This window comes from Lissotriton vulgaris, chromosome 11 (genome assembly GCF_964263255.1).
Source record: "Lissotriton vulgaris chromosome 11, aLisVul1.2, whole genome shotgun sequence".
In the NCBI taxonomy this organism is placed as follows: Eukaryota; Metazoa; Chordata; class Amphibia; order Caudata; family Salamandridae; genus Lissotriton; species Lissotriton vulgaris.
Window position 1 is genome coordinate 967,141,962 of NC_141699.1, and position 17,461 is coordinate 967,159,422.

Genomic DNA, 17,461 nt, shown 5'->3' on the forward strand with positions numbered 1-17,461 from the left:
TCAGCTGGAAATACTGTGCTGAAGTGATATGAATGTCGAGAACCAGTGCCACGCAAATTATATAATTTTCTTTCCCTCTAGCCTGCAGTTGCACCTGTGTACTTTTTCTTTTAGCAAGCACTTCAATTGACTTAAACCAAGGCTGTCTGATATAAAACAAAAACAACCTTAATTGGTAATGACAGGTGGCTCCGCCATTATGTGGCTCCTTTTATCAACTGCATGCTATAAATGCAAGTAAGAAAGAAAGTGACGGAGGACGTTCTTCCATTAACCAATCTCCTGCACATTGAAACACAGCATTAAAGCTGAATTCGTCAAACATTGAAATGGCGGTGAATAGTGGGTAGACATATATTATTTTACAATAATGTGTCGTTTATGGCGTGCCATTTATCACGGGTGAAGCCGGTCACCTCCCTCCTCATTTAGATTTGATTTAAATGCATTATTGGATTACATGTGCATTAGCGCCTCGTCGTGGGCGAGAAGGGCGCGGTAAAACGCTGGATAAAATCACCAGATTCCGACTTAATTTAATTTCTGCTGGATGCACATCAATGGGCGGTGTTATTAACCATTTCAACACAAGTGTTTTTAGACCAACAGTTCCCGATAGTGTGCTCAAAAAGCCTTTCAATGAAATCATTACATTTTACAAGGAAGTGCAGCTGTAGACATGCTGTTCAGTGTTGTATGCCATGGCAAAAGTCCAGGAGCTGAAACCTTAAAAATAACTCTTTTTTTCTCCCTGTGTCTGTTTTAAGGAAATAAAAGCAGAAGCGTGAAGCAACATTTGTCATGGAAATAATCTGCCCATCCGAACTATTGCAGTGAAAATCGAAAATAAGCCCTATGAAGGGACTGGGAGAGGGCACAGCCGCTCGCTTCTTACTTTCTTCTGCGAGGAGGCCAGAAGCAAACGAAGACGCCAGTCTACAAAAACTCGTCATGCCGCGGTTTTAAACTGGCCGACCCGCAGGGCGCGCGCAATGAACATCTGATGCACTGATAACCCAGAAGGTCAGAATTTTAAGGCCCCGATTCTACAATGAACCAATCAGGTAACAGTTCTCTTTTCAAGCTGGATTTGTGGTTCTGGTGTTAGCCAAACATCCAGGGGCTGGTAACTCAAATTAGTTCAGCAGGTGCAGTGGCACAGGGGTCCTGTGGCGTTAGGGGCTGAGTGCACCCCAATTAGATATTGACTTTACGACCCAGCAGACAGAAACCCATTTTCCCAGCTTTCACCAGAGCCCGTTGCCACACCACAGTGGGAATTTATAAACTACCCACAATGCTGTGCACAGATTGTCATCGTAACTGTAGGTATGGTAAAAGACTCACACTCATGGCCAATGATTTTTAAGGTCGATTATCAAGTTTAAGGGGCATTCTCACAAAGTTACAAGGAAACGGCCCTATCATCCATAGTGTACCCAAAGCTCCAGTTCATTTCGAGCGAATTACAACAGCAAATGTGCAAAATTATTTTTTTATCTCGTGGTACAATTGCACCCACAAACACATAGGTTACTGGCTGGGTGCCTAACTCAATTCATATTTAATTTCAAACAATGAGATGGAATAACAGTGCTTAATTTGTGCCGGTGGCTGCAGGGGGTGGGCACTGACACCAATCTTCAGAAAGCAACATTTATAGCCCATAATCATATTTTAACCAAAGGAAGAGATAAATACACAAAGGGGAGAAATGAGGTGTTGGGGGAGGGGGTATAGAAAGAAAAGAGGGACTGTGATTGAAAACAAAATGAAGAGTGAGATAAAGAAGCAGGAAGTGTTAAGTGGTTTAAAAAAGCTTCCTGCAAGGGAATCAAAATTAGCTACCCTTGTCAACAACTATGGGCCCTCCCCTGCACATACGTTTGTTTTATAAGCTTAACAAAATAAGCACTCGTATAATCCGTTTTTCTCAAATCATCATACCTAGAGGTGAAAGTACCAATATGTATTGATTTTAAACTCCCTTCAAATAAAGGTATTTTATTTTTTTGTTGTATTTTGTATGATTGTTTACTCTGCCTTATATCTGTTTATGGTCACCTGTGCGCAGCATTATTTTGCGAAATTTGAGACACAGAGGAGTGTTTCAATCAAAGTACAGATAGACCCCTTGAACACGATTCACTAAAGTTTATCTATCGACATATCAGATCTGCACTTGGTGAACGTTACATATTCCAGTATGGTAATATCAACTATTAAATATGCAGCAGCAACTACCATATCGTCCCAAATATTTGTTCCACAATATAATCAAAGTAACTAACTGTGGAGTTAGACCAGTAAATCTTCTCTCCCATATATATGCTTACCGTGACAATATAGGCCACATACATGTCATGCTGTCTATATACTGTTGCAGATCGAAGTTTTTGGATTTAATTCAATGGCATTCAACCGAAGTTCAATTTTTAGTATTAACACCTAAATTAAGAAATTGCGAATTTTCGGAATGCCAACAGATCTTTCAAATTTTTTAGTTGAGTTGCACCGATAGGGGGGGTAAAAGGTTGACTTTTTCAGCCAAGTGTTAAGGGGTGAACAGGAATATGCTAAGCAAATGAGATGAAAACCAACATAGGCCTTATTACAATGTTGGGCGAACCTATGTCCACCCAACACCGTTGCGGATTGGGAACCGCTCAACGTTAGGGAGGCGATCTGACCTTAGTATTTGGATTGACCGCCCATAGGGCAGTCGGAAACATACATTTTCCAATGGAAATTTGTGCGGTGGGTGGAAAAGGCCAACAGCGCAAGCTTCCATTGAAAAATTTATGTTTTCAAACATCCTTCCACTGTTTGGAAGGCACCATGTGGTGCCAGCACATGGTGCAGGAATGTTGAGGGTCCTCATTGGAGAGGGCCTGGGAAGAAGAGGGCCCTACTAGGGGCCCCCAAAGACATTTCCCGAGAGCCTTTTTATGTCAGAAAGGCCACATGAAATGGCTGTCGGAAACTGTCATCATAATCCCAATGGCGGAACTAAGCCTGGCACCGACATCATAAGGGGATTATGGTTTGTTCCAGCAGTCCTACGGGCTCCATTGGATGGTCCCTCCACCTGCTGCCTCTGACCGCAGAGGCAGATGGTGGGCGGATCGTAACCTATGAGCTGTCGGGTGCGGTATGACAGCCATCGAAATCAGCCCCATAGTCATTACACACTCACGTGCACATGAATTGATTTTTACTCCCCAATCTGCACTTTTACATTGACACCTTAAAGACCAGGGTGCAAATTTCGCAGAAAGCAAGATATAGTAATTGGAAGCAATGACACCCTTCGACAACTTTAGTTCTGCTGGGAAGCAGGGCTTACTTTAGTGCTGGTGGTGTCCGGTGTGACATTCTTTTTTGGCACTCCCCTCTCCTCCCATGACCTCTTCCTTTGATTCCCTCACAACTGCCCAGGAAATGTGCCCCTCATCTCTCCATAGCCCCTCTCTCACATACCTTCCATTTCTTTTTTAAAAGCTAGTAAGGGCTGACTTTACTAGTCCACTCAGCTGTCCACATAAAATGCTTATCTGTTCTTTGCAGCAGGAATATTGACCCTATGGCGAGTCAGAACTGCCATTAGATAAACTTCTGATCCCTCTCTCTCTAGCAGGAACATTTATCACAAGAGTTATCTTGACATTTTTATTGCTGCCTGAAAGCTGGATGCACACAGAACTCTGTAGCAGGTGCTTTTAAATAGTAGGTGAATACTAAGCACATTGCCCCTCTGAAGTCGATGCCCATCCTCCAAGTCTGGCCCAGTGCGGCCACACTGCCCTAAAGCCTGTCCTGGGTAGAAGCATCCTTAGCTGTTATCAGAGCTCATGTCTGAACCATCTTTCGTAAGTGCCCTTTCATTTGTTTGTATCAGCCCTTTTCACCCATTGCTTGTTTGTTAATGGCATAAAAAAGTAATAATAAAAATAATATGGAATGCAAAAAAGTCTTACGTTTGTTCAGAGACATGCGCGAGTTAGCACACAAGAGAACGATAGGAATGTACACTAATGCATTTCATTATGGAGGTTTTATGAACTTGCACATGGAAATAAATTAGCTAAACTTGCACATCATCATGATCCGTGAAGACAAATGCCACACCCCTATAGATGTACCGTACACGATTATTCTCAACTGGGCTCATTGAATGTATGTGTAGGTGGATGGTACCATGTGTTTAGTTGTTTTCCAGTGATTGTTTTCGTTTCTATGTACATTTCAGACGACAATGTTTTAATTTAAGCACATTCACAAAATACATGTTTCCATGTGCCCACCTTTTGGTTACAATGGTTATATTTCATTTTAATACCCAAGCTAATTTTATTCCATGTCTCTGGTGTATAGTTAAAGTTAATAAATACAAAAAAACGAATTTGTCTTAGATTAACATTGACTGGTAGTTGATGTAAATCCTTATTCAATTCTGCCCAGATTTCAGAGGTCATTGCCTAAAATGATTCAGATGTCCAATGAGGCTGTATGCTAATGTGGTTTGGAACTTTCTTGGCCGTTAATACCTGATATACTCTACCCATGTGGAATTTCTTGTAATGTTAGTGGAACACCTCATAAACCAGAGATATCGTTCTATTCAGGTGCTTGTAGTAATAGCAACAACGGTGGAAATATTTGAATAACCCTGCCTTAGGTAATATCCCAAATTCATTCTGAATTTATGAAAATTATAAAAAATAAATGTTCCCTAACTAGTAGATCAATTTCTGTTACAGTGTCAGGATTTCCTCACGGTTTGAAGTGCACTTTATAAATGCACATAAAATAACATTATACTTTTCGTTGCCCACAGAGGGCACTCCTCAGCCACCTTGGATTAATTAGGTTCAGTAAAGGAAAAACATCTATTTCCAGTTGTACCTCAAATTGTTTTACACATCCTAGATATTCCGAATACTTTAAAGTGGATTTTTTTAAAAGAAATGTGTGTCAGAGAATTTAGCAGTGCACCCTAATTTGCTACTTTTCCTCCATCATTTGGTTTCTGATACCTGAAGAAATGTGGGCTAGTAGGCAAGGAATAACGTTTGCCTTAGTTTTTGTGAGAAGGGTGCCAAAGAGTACATTTAAAAATCTGGTAGAGCCTAACTAGCCACATTGATTTAATGGAGTGTTTAACACTTGAAAGGTTTGAGCTATTGTTGAGCAAATAAAAGATTTGATCATAGAGTGCAGCCTTGAAAAAATGCTTATTTTAAAACGCATGGCAGACTTGGAAAGAAACCTGCATTGTTGTAAGAACACCCTTTTATCATGTTAATTTATTCTACCAATGAAATAGATATTGCCTGCAATTTTTGTATATCCTTTATTAGGGAGAACCTATTTATTTTAAACATGTTTGATATTCAGTCTCCTACGTTAATACCAATGTATTGAAGAAATCTCGATTTCACTATTATTTGAAATGCCTACTCCAATTTCTCTTTAGAAAATTGATCAGAATATTTTCATTTTGTGTTTTATTTATTCAATACCTGATATAGATAAGAAAATTCCTCAATTAGTTCAAATACTTGGGTAATACTATCCATTTCTGGATCTATATAATACAGCAGTCAGCATGTAGAAGAATGTTTAATAGTGGAGATGAACAGAAAATGGAGAACCTTTTCTTATGGATTGTTCTTGTGAAATTAATAGAGATAGTTGTTTGATGAAAACCGCAAAAAATGAAGGACAAATGTAGCTCGTTTTTCGATTCCTCTACTGATAGAAACAGAGCCACCCCCTTAGCCCAAAAGGATTAATTCAGAGGAGGAATTCTAGTATAAATATTCATTTGTCATGAGAAAGCGCTTAGGAAATTCCATCTCAGCCAATACAGAAACTAAAAACTGCCAAACTGCTTGATCACATTATTTTTCTCCATCCAGGAACCAGAAGGTCAGTGGGGCCTGCTTGGCCTCAGCATAAGCTATTGATTCCCATATGTAATGCTTGTTAGTCGCTAAATGTCTTCTTGGGATAAACTTGGTTTGATTTAGGACTAATAACTGTCTTATAAAATAAGCTATTCATGCCTTCAAAGATTCCATATAGATTGTAAGGTCTGAATTAAAAAGATTTATAGGTCAATGGGATCTGCAAAGCAATGGGTCTTTACCTGGGTTTACAAATATGACCAGTTTTCCCTTGTTAAATGATGATGGAAATTTCAGTGTGTGTTATATTTTGTTGAAAAGTGTGGTCTTATATATTTTTTTGACAAGCCATCCTCCCCAGCAGCTGTGGTGTACGGAAGAGATCTGATTGTTAATAGCACGTTTGCCTGGGTAAATTGGAAACACAGAAATCAATGTTCTTCCTTTCATTTGTTTAAATCAATTTGACTGAAAACTCATTGGTCCTTAATTCTGTTGACCTAAGATGTTCTGTTGCAAAGGAGCATGCTTACCACCAACAATTAATTCAGGACATAAGTTTGAAATTTTCCTTACGCTAATTGCCCTTTTTTCTTGATTTTCCAGGCAAGCAATCAGTGACAGATCAGCTAGCCAGAATTTTCTTCACGATCTATATCTTTGAGTGCTATAAATATCTAAATAAACCGAAATTAAAGCATGATCGTAGAGTGACTTCTAAATCATTGACATGCATATGTAAAGCTTCCCTTGTTTTTATCTATTTCTCTCCAACAATGTGATAATTTGTAATATTCTGCAATGGTTTAAAAAACTTTTCTCATCAGTGGATTTCTTTCATTTCTCAAATTTGTCTATCCCTGGTTGTTCTCTTATCTGTTTCTTCTAATGACACATTAAAATAAATTCTAATAATAAAGGAATTTTGAAATTGACTCAATTCTAAAAACGAATTTAGGGCATTTATCTGTAGCGATGGGAAACTTGAAAGTCTCCTTTACTCACAACAAGGATAACCCATTGACATGCTGTTTCATGGCTCTACTGTTTTATTGTCTACCCAATGCCTTGAAAGAGGATTGTTGCAGTCCTTGAATTGTCTGTGTTATATTAAATTGAATAAATATCCACAACCCATGGATATTACTTTAATACCTTCTTTTCTGTAGTTAAATGTGTCTTGTGTAGATAGCCTAAATCCACCTTAGTTTCTTCTAATAGCCTCATAAACTTACTTTGTTTCCTTTTCTTGTTCAAATTATAGTTAAAACCCCAAAAAGTAAGAAACAAAATATTTGGATAACTCACCTTTTTTTCCTTAATCTTTTGTGTTACGTGATTTATCTGGATGATTTCCCCATGTTTCTACATCTTCATGTAGTATGCATGTCAGGGATATGATAATTTTCTTTTATCATGTAAAGATCAGAAAGTGATCACTTTCCTGAAAGGGGGATTATAATATTCAAATTAGGGCATTATGTTAAAGTCAATAAATCCTTTTGGAAGATGTATGCACTAACTTCTTTAGATTATCAGAAGCTGTGTGCAGTGGCCTCGAAGTCCTGAGGCAACTTACATATTGACTGATACAAAGAAAGCAACTTGCAGCATTCATTAAAGCAGATGTTAAGAAATCAATATGATTAAAGGTCTTTAATGTCTATAAATGAATTAAACCTGCCTACAGAAACCAACTACTCTGTTTATGAAAAGATTTTGGGAAGAAAACCTGGCTGCAGTTTTGGCAACAGATCTCTAAGGGCCCAATGGACTCTGAAGCCCTCAATTAGGATTTGACAGAGCAGGAGCCCACTGCAAATTGGCAAGGCCCCTAACTTTCCCAACATATGGTGCTCCAACCTCACTTGGTAGGGTAGGGGGAAGCATGTCTGGTTTCTGACAGGAGTCCCTCATCACTCTGAAACACTTTTTCGATTTCCCAAAACAAATCCTTGCTTTGGGGTTTGTTCTGAAAGGCATAAAAGAATGTGGAGAAGCTACTAACAACAACCTTGCCAATATGTCATTTGTTGCAGCCGCTGATGTACTTTTGCCAAAAAGATATCCCCAGATAGGTAGGGATCTCTAAATTTAGTATGTAACGCATAACCAGAGTGGGAGAGGCAAGGGCCTCTGCTGATAAATGGTCAACTGGGTCTCTCGCCAGCCTCGAAATGAGCCCTGATACCCTTGTTATGATTGGCCTCTGTTGGAAATTGGGTCAATAGTTGAGGGGGGAAAACCCTACTCAAGCAGCAGCCACAATCTCTGTGAGGGACAAGCAAACCCCAAATTAACTTGTGCTTAGCATTATGGTAGCTTTGCACAAATGAAGCCAGGCTTAATTTAGAGACAATGTTTAAAGTATTTATGGAGCATTTCAAACAGTAATAAAGGGAAAACACAATACAAAAAACCCCACACCAAATTAAATAAAAATACATTATTTAACATCAAATCGAATCAGAATGATCATATATATGCAATTTCAAAGACTGTAGGTGAAAGCTGGGCTTAGAATCATAAGCATCAACTGTGGGTATCTGGTTATGCTGGACAGGGACATAATCATAAGTTCAGGCTGACTGCGATAGAGTGCTGGATGGATACAGGGACTCTGCTACGCCCCCTGAACACGTATTTTCCATCCGGTTCTGTGGAGTCCTAGGTTGTTGTCAAGGATGACATCGATGTGGTGGCTCAAGATGTGAAGTCCTGCATCAAAGATGCACCACGCACCATTATATTCTTAAGAAGCTGCAGGTCTTGAGAGATCTGCATCATTAAAGAGGAGGGCTTATGGTGTGAAGGTCTACCTCAAGAATGTGTCACACAGTGGTGGTTCAGAGGATACTGCACTGCGATGTGAGATCCAGCACCGGGATTCGCACTGTGGCGGTTCTGATGTGGTTGTGAGAAGCTGTGCCACACTGTCTTAGTTCTGCTTACAGGGCCGCAGCTGGGCTGGCACACAGCACCTTCAGTCCCTCTTCCAAGGGTTCAGGATTGGTGTTGCACCACTTTGGGGGCACTACACATAGCAAACATAGTCCAGATGCCGGGTTCAATTTGGTTGGTGCCTTTTCTGTCACCGAGACATCTGATCAGGAGGCTAGCCAACAAGCCCTTGAAGTCACTCTTGTGGTCCTGGGATCAGGATGCAGGTCCAGTCCTTCTTACTAAAGCATAAGGGTAGTGGGGCAGTAGGGCAACAGGGTAGCAGTCCTTCAGTGCTCTGCCAGACTCATTCTGAGTCTTACACAGGTCCAGAGGTATACAGAAAAGTTGATTCTGATGGTCCAATATTTGTATCTGATGCCCATGTTGAAGTAGGAGAAGGTTCTATAGAATTCCCTTTGAAGTCCTTGAAGTTCCCTGCCTTCCCTGTCCAGGGTCCAAGCAGGCTGCATGAACAATCAATTAGTGACACATCCTTTGTGTGAAGACAGAGCCCAGACTATTCAGTTCCAAGTGTGGCTGTATCCGGCTCCAGACCCACCTCATCCTGCCAGTTGATGGGCCATCCATGTATACCGAATCCCTTAATTGGGAGGCTGTCCGGGAGGAATAAACAAAATGCCACTGTCAGCTACACACAGTCATGTGACCCAGGAACAGGCTCAAGGCACCAAGTGGTTAGGGCAGGAAAGTTCAATCTTTCTAAAAGTGGAATTTCCAAAATGATAACTTAAAATCCAACTTTAACATTAAAGAAGATTTTTAATTATAATTTCTCAGATACCATACCGGACAAATCCTCTCTGCTTCCAATTGAATGTTACCGCTCATTAAATGTGATAAGTTAACGCAATGTTATCTTACCAGAAAGGTAGGCTTACAATAGTGAAAAACAAATGTAAGAAATTTTCACTATCAAGAAATGTAAAACTTAAAAGTACATGTCCCACTTTTCAAATACCCTGCACTCTACCCTAGGACTGTTTAGGGCCTACTCTAGGGATGACTCATATGTGTTAAAAAGGAGTTTTTAGGTTTGGCAAAAGTTTTATTTTAGCACGTAGTGTCTCTAATGGAGCACTAGAGACATCCCCTTGGGCACTCCTTTGTCTCCTCCCTTGTAATCAGAGGATTCCACACATTTTATATTTCATTACTTAGATGTTTTATTAGATCTTTTCAATGTCTTATATTGAATTCATTCATTCATTAGATTCTCATTGTTTCAACATCAGTGACATATATTCCTTTGTATTCCAATGCATTTCGGGCGGTATCACAACGCCCTTCATCAGGGAATCAATACTATAGAGAAAACAAAAAAAAATATAAAAAACGTCACTAACTAAATAAAGGTGGTGAATGTTTTCAAAAAAAAACATTATTTTTCAAAAAAGCATAACTGTGCATTCCTACATAAGAGAGTAAAACGTCTACAATTAGGTACAACATGGTAGGCACCTACTGCCCTTATCAGAGTTACATGCACACACTCACGTGTCACTGTTCTTCTCTTTGGAGGAATATATCTGAAAAAATATTATGAAAAAACGGGTGTAAGCTCAATGTTCTGACCGCGCTATTTAAAAAGATCTCAACGCGGTGATTACCGGTGGTTCTGAGGACACACTGACCTTGTTCTCACTGTCTCGGCGTTTAGTTCAACAAACTCTCCGACTCCATTGCCAATGGTTGTCAAGGATACGACCATGCTAAGATTCTATTTGATGCCGCTCCGCTCACGTGACACGGAGCGTCATCATAAACACGAAGCTTTTCATAGACACTGGTTCCTCCTCTTAACTAATGGTTAAACGTAAAAACAGAGCTTCTACGCTAGTTAGTGCTGTGTTTTAGCATATAAACGTAAAATTTGAACATATTGGGAAAACAATTCGGGAAAAAAAATTATTAATACCCCCACTGGGATTCGAACCTCTTGTTTCAAGCAAACATAAAATCTAGCCTCGATCTCGGTGAGCTACCGTGGACAATAGGCTACAGTGAAGGAAAGATGGATGTGCACTAAACAAACAATCGATAAGCATTAAACTATAATAAAATAAACATCATAGTATGTATTATCACAGGTGTCCAGTCCAGGGTGAGGGAGAGCGTGCATACTGTGATGCACATTCAATTAAAGGTAACATGACAGTTCGCTCCGTTCATTGAGCCCATTCGGGCTTTGAGTACACAGTTTATGTATCCAATAGTTCTCTCGTTGTAGCAGATGCTTAGTGTTGTCTCTTCCTTCTATTTTCTCTGCTACTTCCAACACCATATATTGCAATTGGGAGATATTGTGTTTTACTAAGAAACAACAGGGTATGTGGAGGGTCGGGGGGACAGTTTATTGACCTGTCTGCTCGCTCCCCAGTCTTACAGATACAAAACATAAAAGAGCAGATCAAGTCAAAGGGAGATATGTGTCTATGATATCTCAAGTGCGACACCAAGGGTGAAACGTGAAACACGGGTGCCCAACATGAGACTTCTTGGCGACAGGGGGCTGATAAGATTCCCATCAGACCACCCATGTGGTGGAGTTTTCGTCATGTGGGAATTTGATGATCATGCCATCCCAGGTCCAACCAAATAGTGTCGGTACGGGAAAAGGTATCATGAAGATATGATCATTGTATGTATCCTAAGAGTGATGAAAACTAAAGGGAAGAGTGCAGTGCTCAAAAGATAGTTTAAAATTGGCTACCCAAACTACAAAGAATAATCTTTGTACTCGAAGTCCGAGTGTCAAGGATTAAAAGCACGCTAGGTAGTAAGACTACCCTCTAGCGCTAAATAGTGTGATCATAGTGTGGTCGACATGTTTCAGCCTTCAGGGCATCTAACCCGGCTTTCTTCAGGACCTTGTATGGCTAATCTTGCTACTGTAACTGCAGACAAGACGTCATAGTAAAAAGAAGGACAAACATGCACTTGAAAAGTTACATCCATATAAAACTTAGAATACTTAAGCGTCCACTCGAGGGGAAGTAATAAATCTTCTTCCCAGCTTTGTGTGGGTGATAGCCTCACCTCACCCGGCAACCGCTCGGGAGTATGAGGCCCCGCTCTCTCCGTCGGTGCCTCGGTGTAAAGGCGAGCGGAATATATTCGTTAATAAGGGAAGAATTATCACAGGAACCCTCTACCCGGGGTAAGGAACAAAACGTCAAACAATTAATCTACTTGACCAAAAGACAAATAAACCAAAAGCTCCATGCGAGTACACTGATAAAGTATCATCGAGCACAGCGCATTCCGAGAGGCCTAAGAATCTCCCTTAAACCCTCACTTTGTAAGAACTCTAAGCAATTCCAGGATAAGTGGTTTGCAATCCTCAATAAATGTTCATTGGACCTCATCCTACTGATAATAGAGGAACTATCAGGAATCCTAGATGAGCTAACAAAAGAAATTGGAGAAGTCTCAGATGAGTTATCAAAAATGCTAACCGAGGATGAATTATCACAGACACTAATTGATATTAAAGAACAGATGGAAAAACATACTAAAGAGATTAATGAAAGGAAAATTCGAAAATTCAAAAGGGATACCCTCGACTATAAGTTGGGGGAGGTATATACTTGGGCTGATATTTACGCCCAAAAGAGAAAGAATCAACCATATTCACCCAATACGGATACATCTTCCACAGGAAGTGATACTTCCCAAAGATCTCAAAGACACCAACCAAGTTCAAGTCAGCGAGAACAAGCACGGGCTGAACCAAGAGCTCAATCAGGAGAGAGGTCACAAGACGACACGCAAACCGAACAACCAACTACAAGCAAACCAACAACAGTAAATCCTTTTTTAGAGCAAGGACAGGCCCAAAAAGGCGACCCCGGAGAGGAAAAGGCAAAAGAAAAGGACAAAGAGAAGGAACACCCCAATACGAGGAGCACCACGATTCCAAAAAAAGACAAAGACAAGAAGAAAACAGTAACGTGAATCAACTGGTCATCAATATTAGCAACTTCCAACCAAGTGAATATGAACTCAGTTTACTACAACGTGGGACTTCCTATGTCCCCACAACCAATACTAGCACATTAGAACTAGAAGTAAGTTTTTACAAACTCATGCGTAAACTCAGACTTCGATATTTCTTTGACCATGTACTTCCTCAAACAAACAAAGAAATTGATGATCAGCTGTGTGGATTAAGGGCTTCCAGCAATTTTCAAGCGCCAACGAGCCATAAAACTTTGGATTTGTATGAGAAAATGGTGAAACAGGATCTAGCCCAACTTAATTGCGAGAAAAAGTCTAAAAGAAATATGACACGGAAAGATTTGGATACCCTAAAGAAACTGGCTAACAAAACAGACATAAGATTCACAAAAGCAGACAAGGGAGGCGCCCTTGTTATTATGAACAGCTCCATGTATGAAGAGAAGGTTCTAGAACACCTGTCAGATCCCAACACCTACTTACTACTTGATGTGAATCCTACCAGCGAATTCTCCAAAACTCTAGACAACATTGTGAATAAAGCATATGAAATGGGCACCATCAACATCAAAACTAAGAATTTTCTAGTGAAACCAAATCCAAAGAGTCCGGTATTCTACATGATACCTAAAATCCATAAAAACTTGATGGACCCTCCTCTACGACCCATCGTATCGACGAAAGGAAGCCTGCATGAACCAATTGGTCAATTAATTGACAAACACCTTCAACCCACAGTAAAAAACATGAGGACATATGTCAAAGACTCAACCGATTTTTTAAAAAAATTGGATGAAATTCATCTTGATCTGGATGAAAAATTGATTATGTGTACAGCAGACGTACGGTCGCTGTACACGTCAATACCGCACAACCTTGGAATGGAAGCAGTTGAAAGAGCCCTAGTAAACACAGGACTTTCAGGTTTTCCTTATCGAATTAATGACATTCACGCTATACCAAAGTTATTTCAAATATGGCGAACAGTGGTATCAGCAACTCACAGGAACAGCAATGGGAAATTCGGCGGCCCCGGTGTACGCTAATATTTTCATGCAAAGCTATGAAGAACTCAATATGTTCTCTAAACCAATTTGGAAGGACAATCTCAAATTCATGGTCCGCTATATAGATGATATTTTCATCTTATGGAAATCTTCCAAAATACTGCTAGAAACAGCACTATGTGAATTCAATCAAGAAGACAGTCGTATACAACTCACTTGGGAAATGTCAGAATCTTCAATAACATTTCTGGATATGAGAATTAACTTAACTAACAAAGGCTTTGAGACAACTATATACCGAAAGGAAACGGACAGGAATAACATGCTTCATTACACTAGCTTCCACCAACCAAGTCTAAAACAACATTTGCCCTATTCGCAAATGACAAGAGTCAAGAGAATAACATCGGACAACACCAAGGTGAAAACTTCTTTGGATGAGATGGCCATAAGATTCGCTAATAGAGGTTACCCGACTGAGGTGATAGACAAAGCGAGAAAAAGAGTGGATGTGATTGACAGAAAGGATCTTCTAAAACCATCCAATAAACATGAGGAAGCTCGCATAGTAGCGGTGTCGAAATTTTCTACCCAAAGTCACAACTTCAAAAGAATTATCACCAAACACTGGAATATGCTGAAGTCAGAACATGACTTCCAACATGATTTTGATCAAATTCCAATATTCGCACACACAAGAGCTCAAAACATGGGAGAAATCCTCAAGCAGCGCAAACCCCAAACCAAATCATTCAAAGGAACTAAACCTTGTCTAAGTTGTGGAAGCTGCAACAACATCATAAAAGGCAATATCATTAATCATCCGATGAAGGGATACAATATTAAAGTCAATGTTAATGCCACATGCAATACCAAAAATGTTATTTACGCACTGAAATGCCCGTGCGGAAAACTATATGTTGGAAAAACCGAAAGAAGCATAAGAACACGACTAACAGAGCACAAATCGAACATTAGGCTCAAAAGCGTGAAATCCACTGTAGCCGCCCACTTCACGGAGGCAAAACACAATATCTCCCAATTGCAATATATGGTGTTGGAAGTAGCAGAGAAAATAGAAGGAAGAGACAACACTAAGCATCTGCTACAACGAGAGAACTATTGGATACATAAACTGTGTACTCAAAGCCCGAATGGGCTCAATGAACGGAGCGAACTGTCATGTTACCTTTAATTGAATGTGCATCACAGTATGCACGCTCTCCCTCACCCTGGACTGGACACTGGAGTTCTGGACTTTTTGGTTCCGTCCAGAGGTGTCAGGGAACAACACCCAAAGACCCCGGAGTTCCACCTGCCTTGGTGCACAAATGAACAGAAACACGGGCTTCTCGATGGTGGCGTCAAAGACCAAAGGTTTATTACTGCAGGGACACAGAAGTCACAGAAACTACGCATGGGCAGTAACCAGGAGCCTGTTCGATTTGTACAAAATGGGTTGCTCCTTATATACTAAATTTCGGCCTTCAGGCGAATTCTTTACATGCTAGTACATTCCCAAACCTTTGTGTCATAAACAATAAATATTTGGCGTACACAGGAATCGTCGACAATATCTGATGTCAAAACTTTACGAACGAGGGGTTCCCACTTTTCCATCATCATCTTATGTCAACTTTTCATTCAGGACCCGGACCGCCTCATCGTAAATTTCGTTACCTCCCCCTAATAAAGGCCCAGAAGGAAAAGAGCAGAGCCAGGTGTAGAAGATAGAAAAGCAGGATAAGGGATGTTTGTGGGTTGTAAATGGGCAAGGCTACCGGCTTCGGCCGCCTAATTGTGATCAGGACAATGGACACGAAGACCAGTTTGGCAGGACTGGCCTCGGGCAGAGGAGGCAGTCTTTGTCGAGTCATGCAGCTACAGCGTGATCTGGTTTAAGGTGCACGTGTCATGAAAGAGGTGAATCTCCGGCTAAGGCTACGTGTCCTTAATCGAAATGAAGTGATCAGAGGCTATTGCATATGTGAGGGCAAGAAACACAAAATGGCGGCCATGATCTAAGATGGATGCCGTGGGTAGATCAGAAATGTGTTTATAAAAGGAGTACTCTTGTTCGTAGCGTGGCGAAAACACCAGGATATGCTAAATGGATCATTTGCGGTTCGCTGATACCAATATTATGTATTTCCGACAATATTGAAAACACGGGTTCAAATCGTCACGGAACCTCAGACCCTCCTTTTGCCCTTACATAGGCAATTACTCAGTCTACGTCAGAATCTAGTTCTATGCTCATCAGGTCAGTGACATGCTGTTTTATCATCATCCTTTCTCGTGCCTTTTCTCCAAACGCAGGTGGTTTCCTAAAACAAGTTGCAGCACAAAGACTACACAGAGCAGGAGCACACTGGATAATCAGGCAACATGAGGATAGGAATACTAAGATGACACCAATGACCATTAGAACCTTCCATCCCCACGCTGAGATCAGAGTCCAAAACCACTCCATGAAGGACCAGTTTCCCTTGTCTACGTGAATAGAGTCGGAAATCTTGTGTAGCTTAGAGATCGCCTCATAGACTGTTGGAGCATTATTAGGAATAAAGACACAGCAGCTCGATTGGATCATTCTACATACCCCACCTCGATCTGCAAGGATAACGTCTAGAACCATACGGTTTTGCAACGTCATGAGTCTATCCGCCTGAAGCTCAGCTGTCAGATTGCTAAGGGCACCAGCAGTTTCGGTAATAGTAGATTCAACTACCCGTGTTAGCTGACGTAGGTTTCTACTATTGGCCATAGGCCCCCAGAACGGAAGGAAGCCTTTGAAGAAGTCACCAGCTTCCTGACCAGCTGTATCTTCCTCGCTGAAGACACCTCTCGCTACTCTGGTTCTATGATAATCAGATGAAGCAGTGTATGTCGGAGGCAACAATCGAGCAATATAGCATGATCCTGAAAAGTCGGCAGGCAACCATGTATAAGCTCTATCTCTACAGATGAAGTAGGTACCCCTAGCAGTAAGAAAAGCAGGGGAAGAGTTAGCCGGAAACACATAAGTCTCTACGCACTCACTCCTCCCTAGCTGAGCTCTCGGATTTCTCCCATTCCCTTGCAAACAGACCTGACCTCGGTGAGGTACGACCCAGATTGGAGTTGAGCTTTTACGCTTGCTTTCTCCTAAACTAAGGCGATACTCTGAAGTATTCCAACTTAAATATACTCGCAATTCGTCTCTAGGGTAAGATGGAGTATTATTGACGTCCTTGATCATATCAATAATTCCCTGGACTAAAGCTTTGTTGGCAGAGTTATATTTAGTGGAACGTGGTGGACGTGGAGGATAGGTTTCAAGGGCATAAGCAAAGATGGTTTGAAGGGCCTGAAATGATCCATTGTAGCTGAAAGGCAAAACCAGATAAGGAATACCTTTATCCATAGTGTGGGGTATCAAGCCACACACCCAGCAGTCTGTAGTGTTAACTACCAGTTGGTGTTGATGCAAGAGCTGTACAAAAGTGTTGTTAATGAACTCTGAGCGTCGGGCTTGCTCATGTTCAGGAAACGAATGAAAAGAGTGTATAGATGAAACAGTGGAAGTAACAGGATCAAGGGGAGGTACTGTAGTAACTGGCACAGAAATTAAATTTATACTGA

General features: G+C 40.8%; 1 protein-coding gene across 1 annotated transcript in view; it reads left to right on the plus strand.

Moving 5' to 3' along the window:
- The window catches only part of P2RY12 (purinergic receptor P2Y12), a 136,778-nt gene that overhangs the window by 35,463 nt on the left and 83,854 nt on the right, over positions 1–17,461 (plus strand). The window contains exon 2 of the mRNA XM_086944908.1: positions 768–1,064. Within this exon, the coding sequence (XP_086801034.1) occupies positions 1,052–1,064 (13 nt within the window). The 5' untranslated portion in view covers positions 768–1,051. The remainder of the gene's footprint in view (positions 1–767; positions 1,065–17,461) is intronic.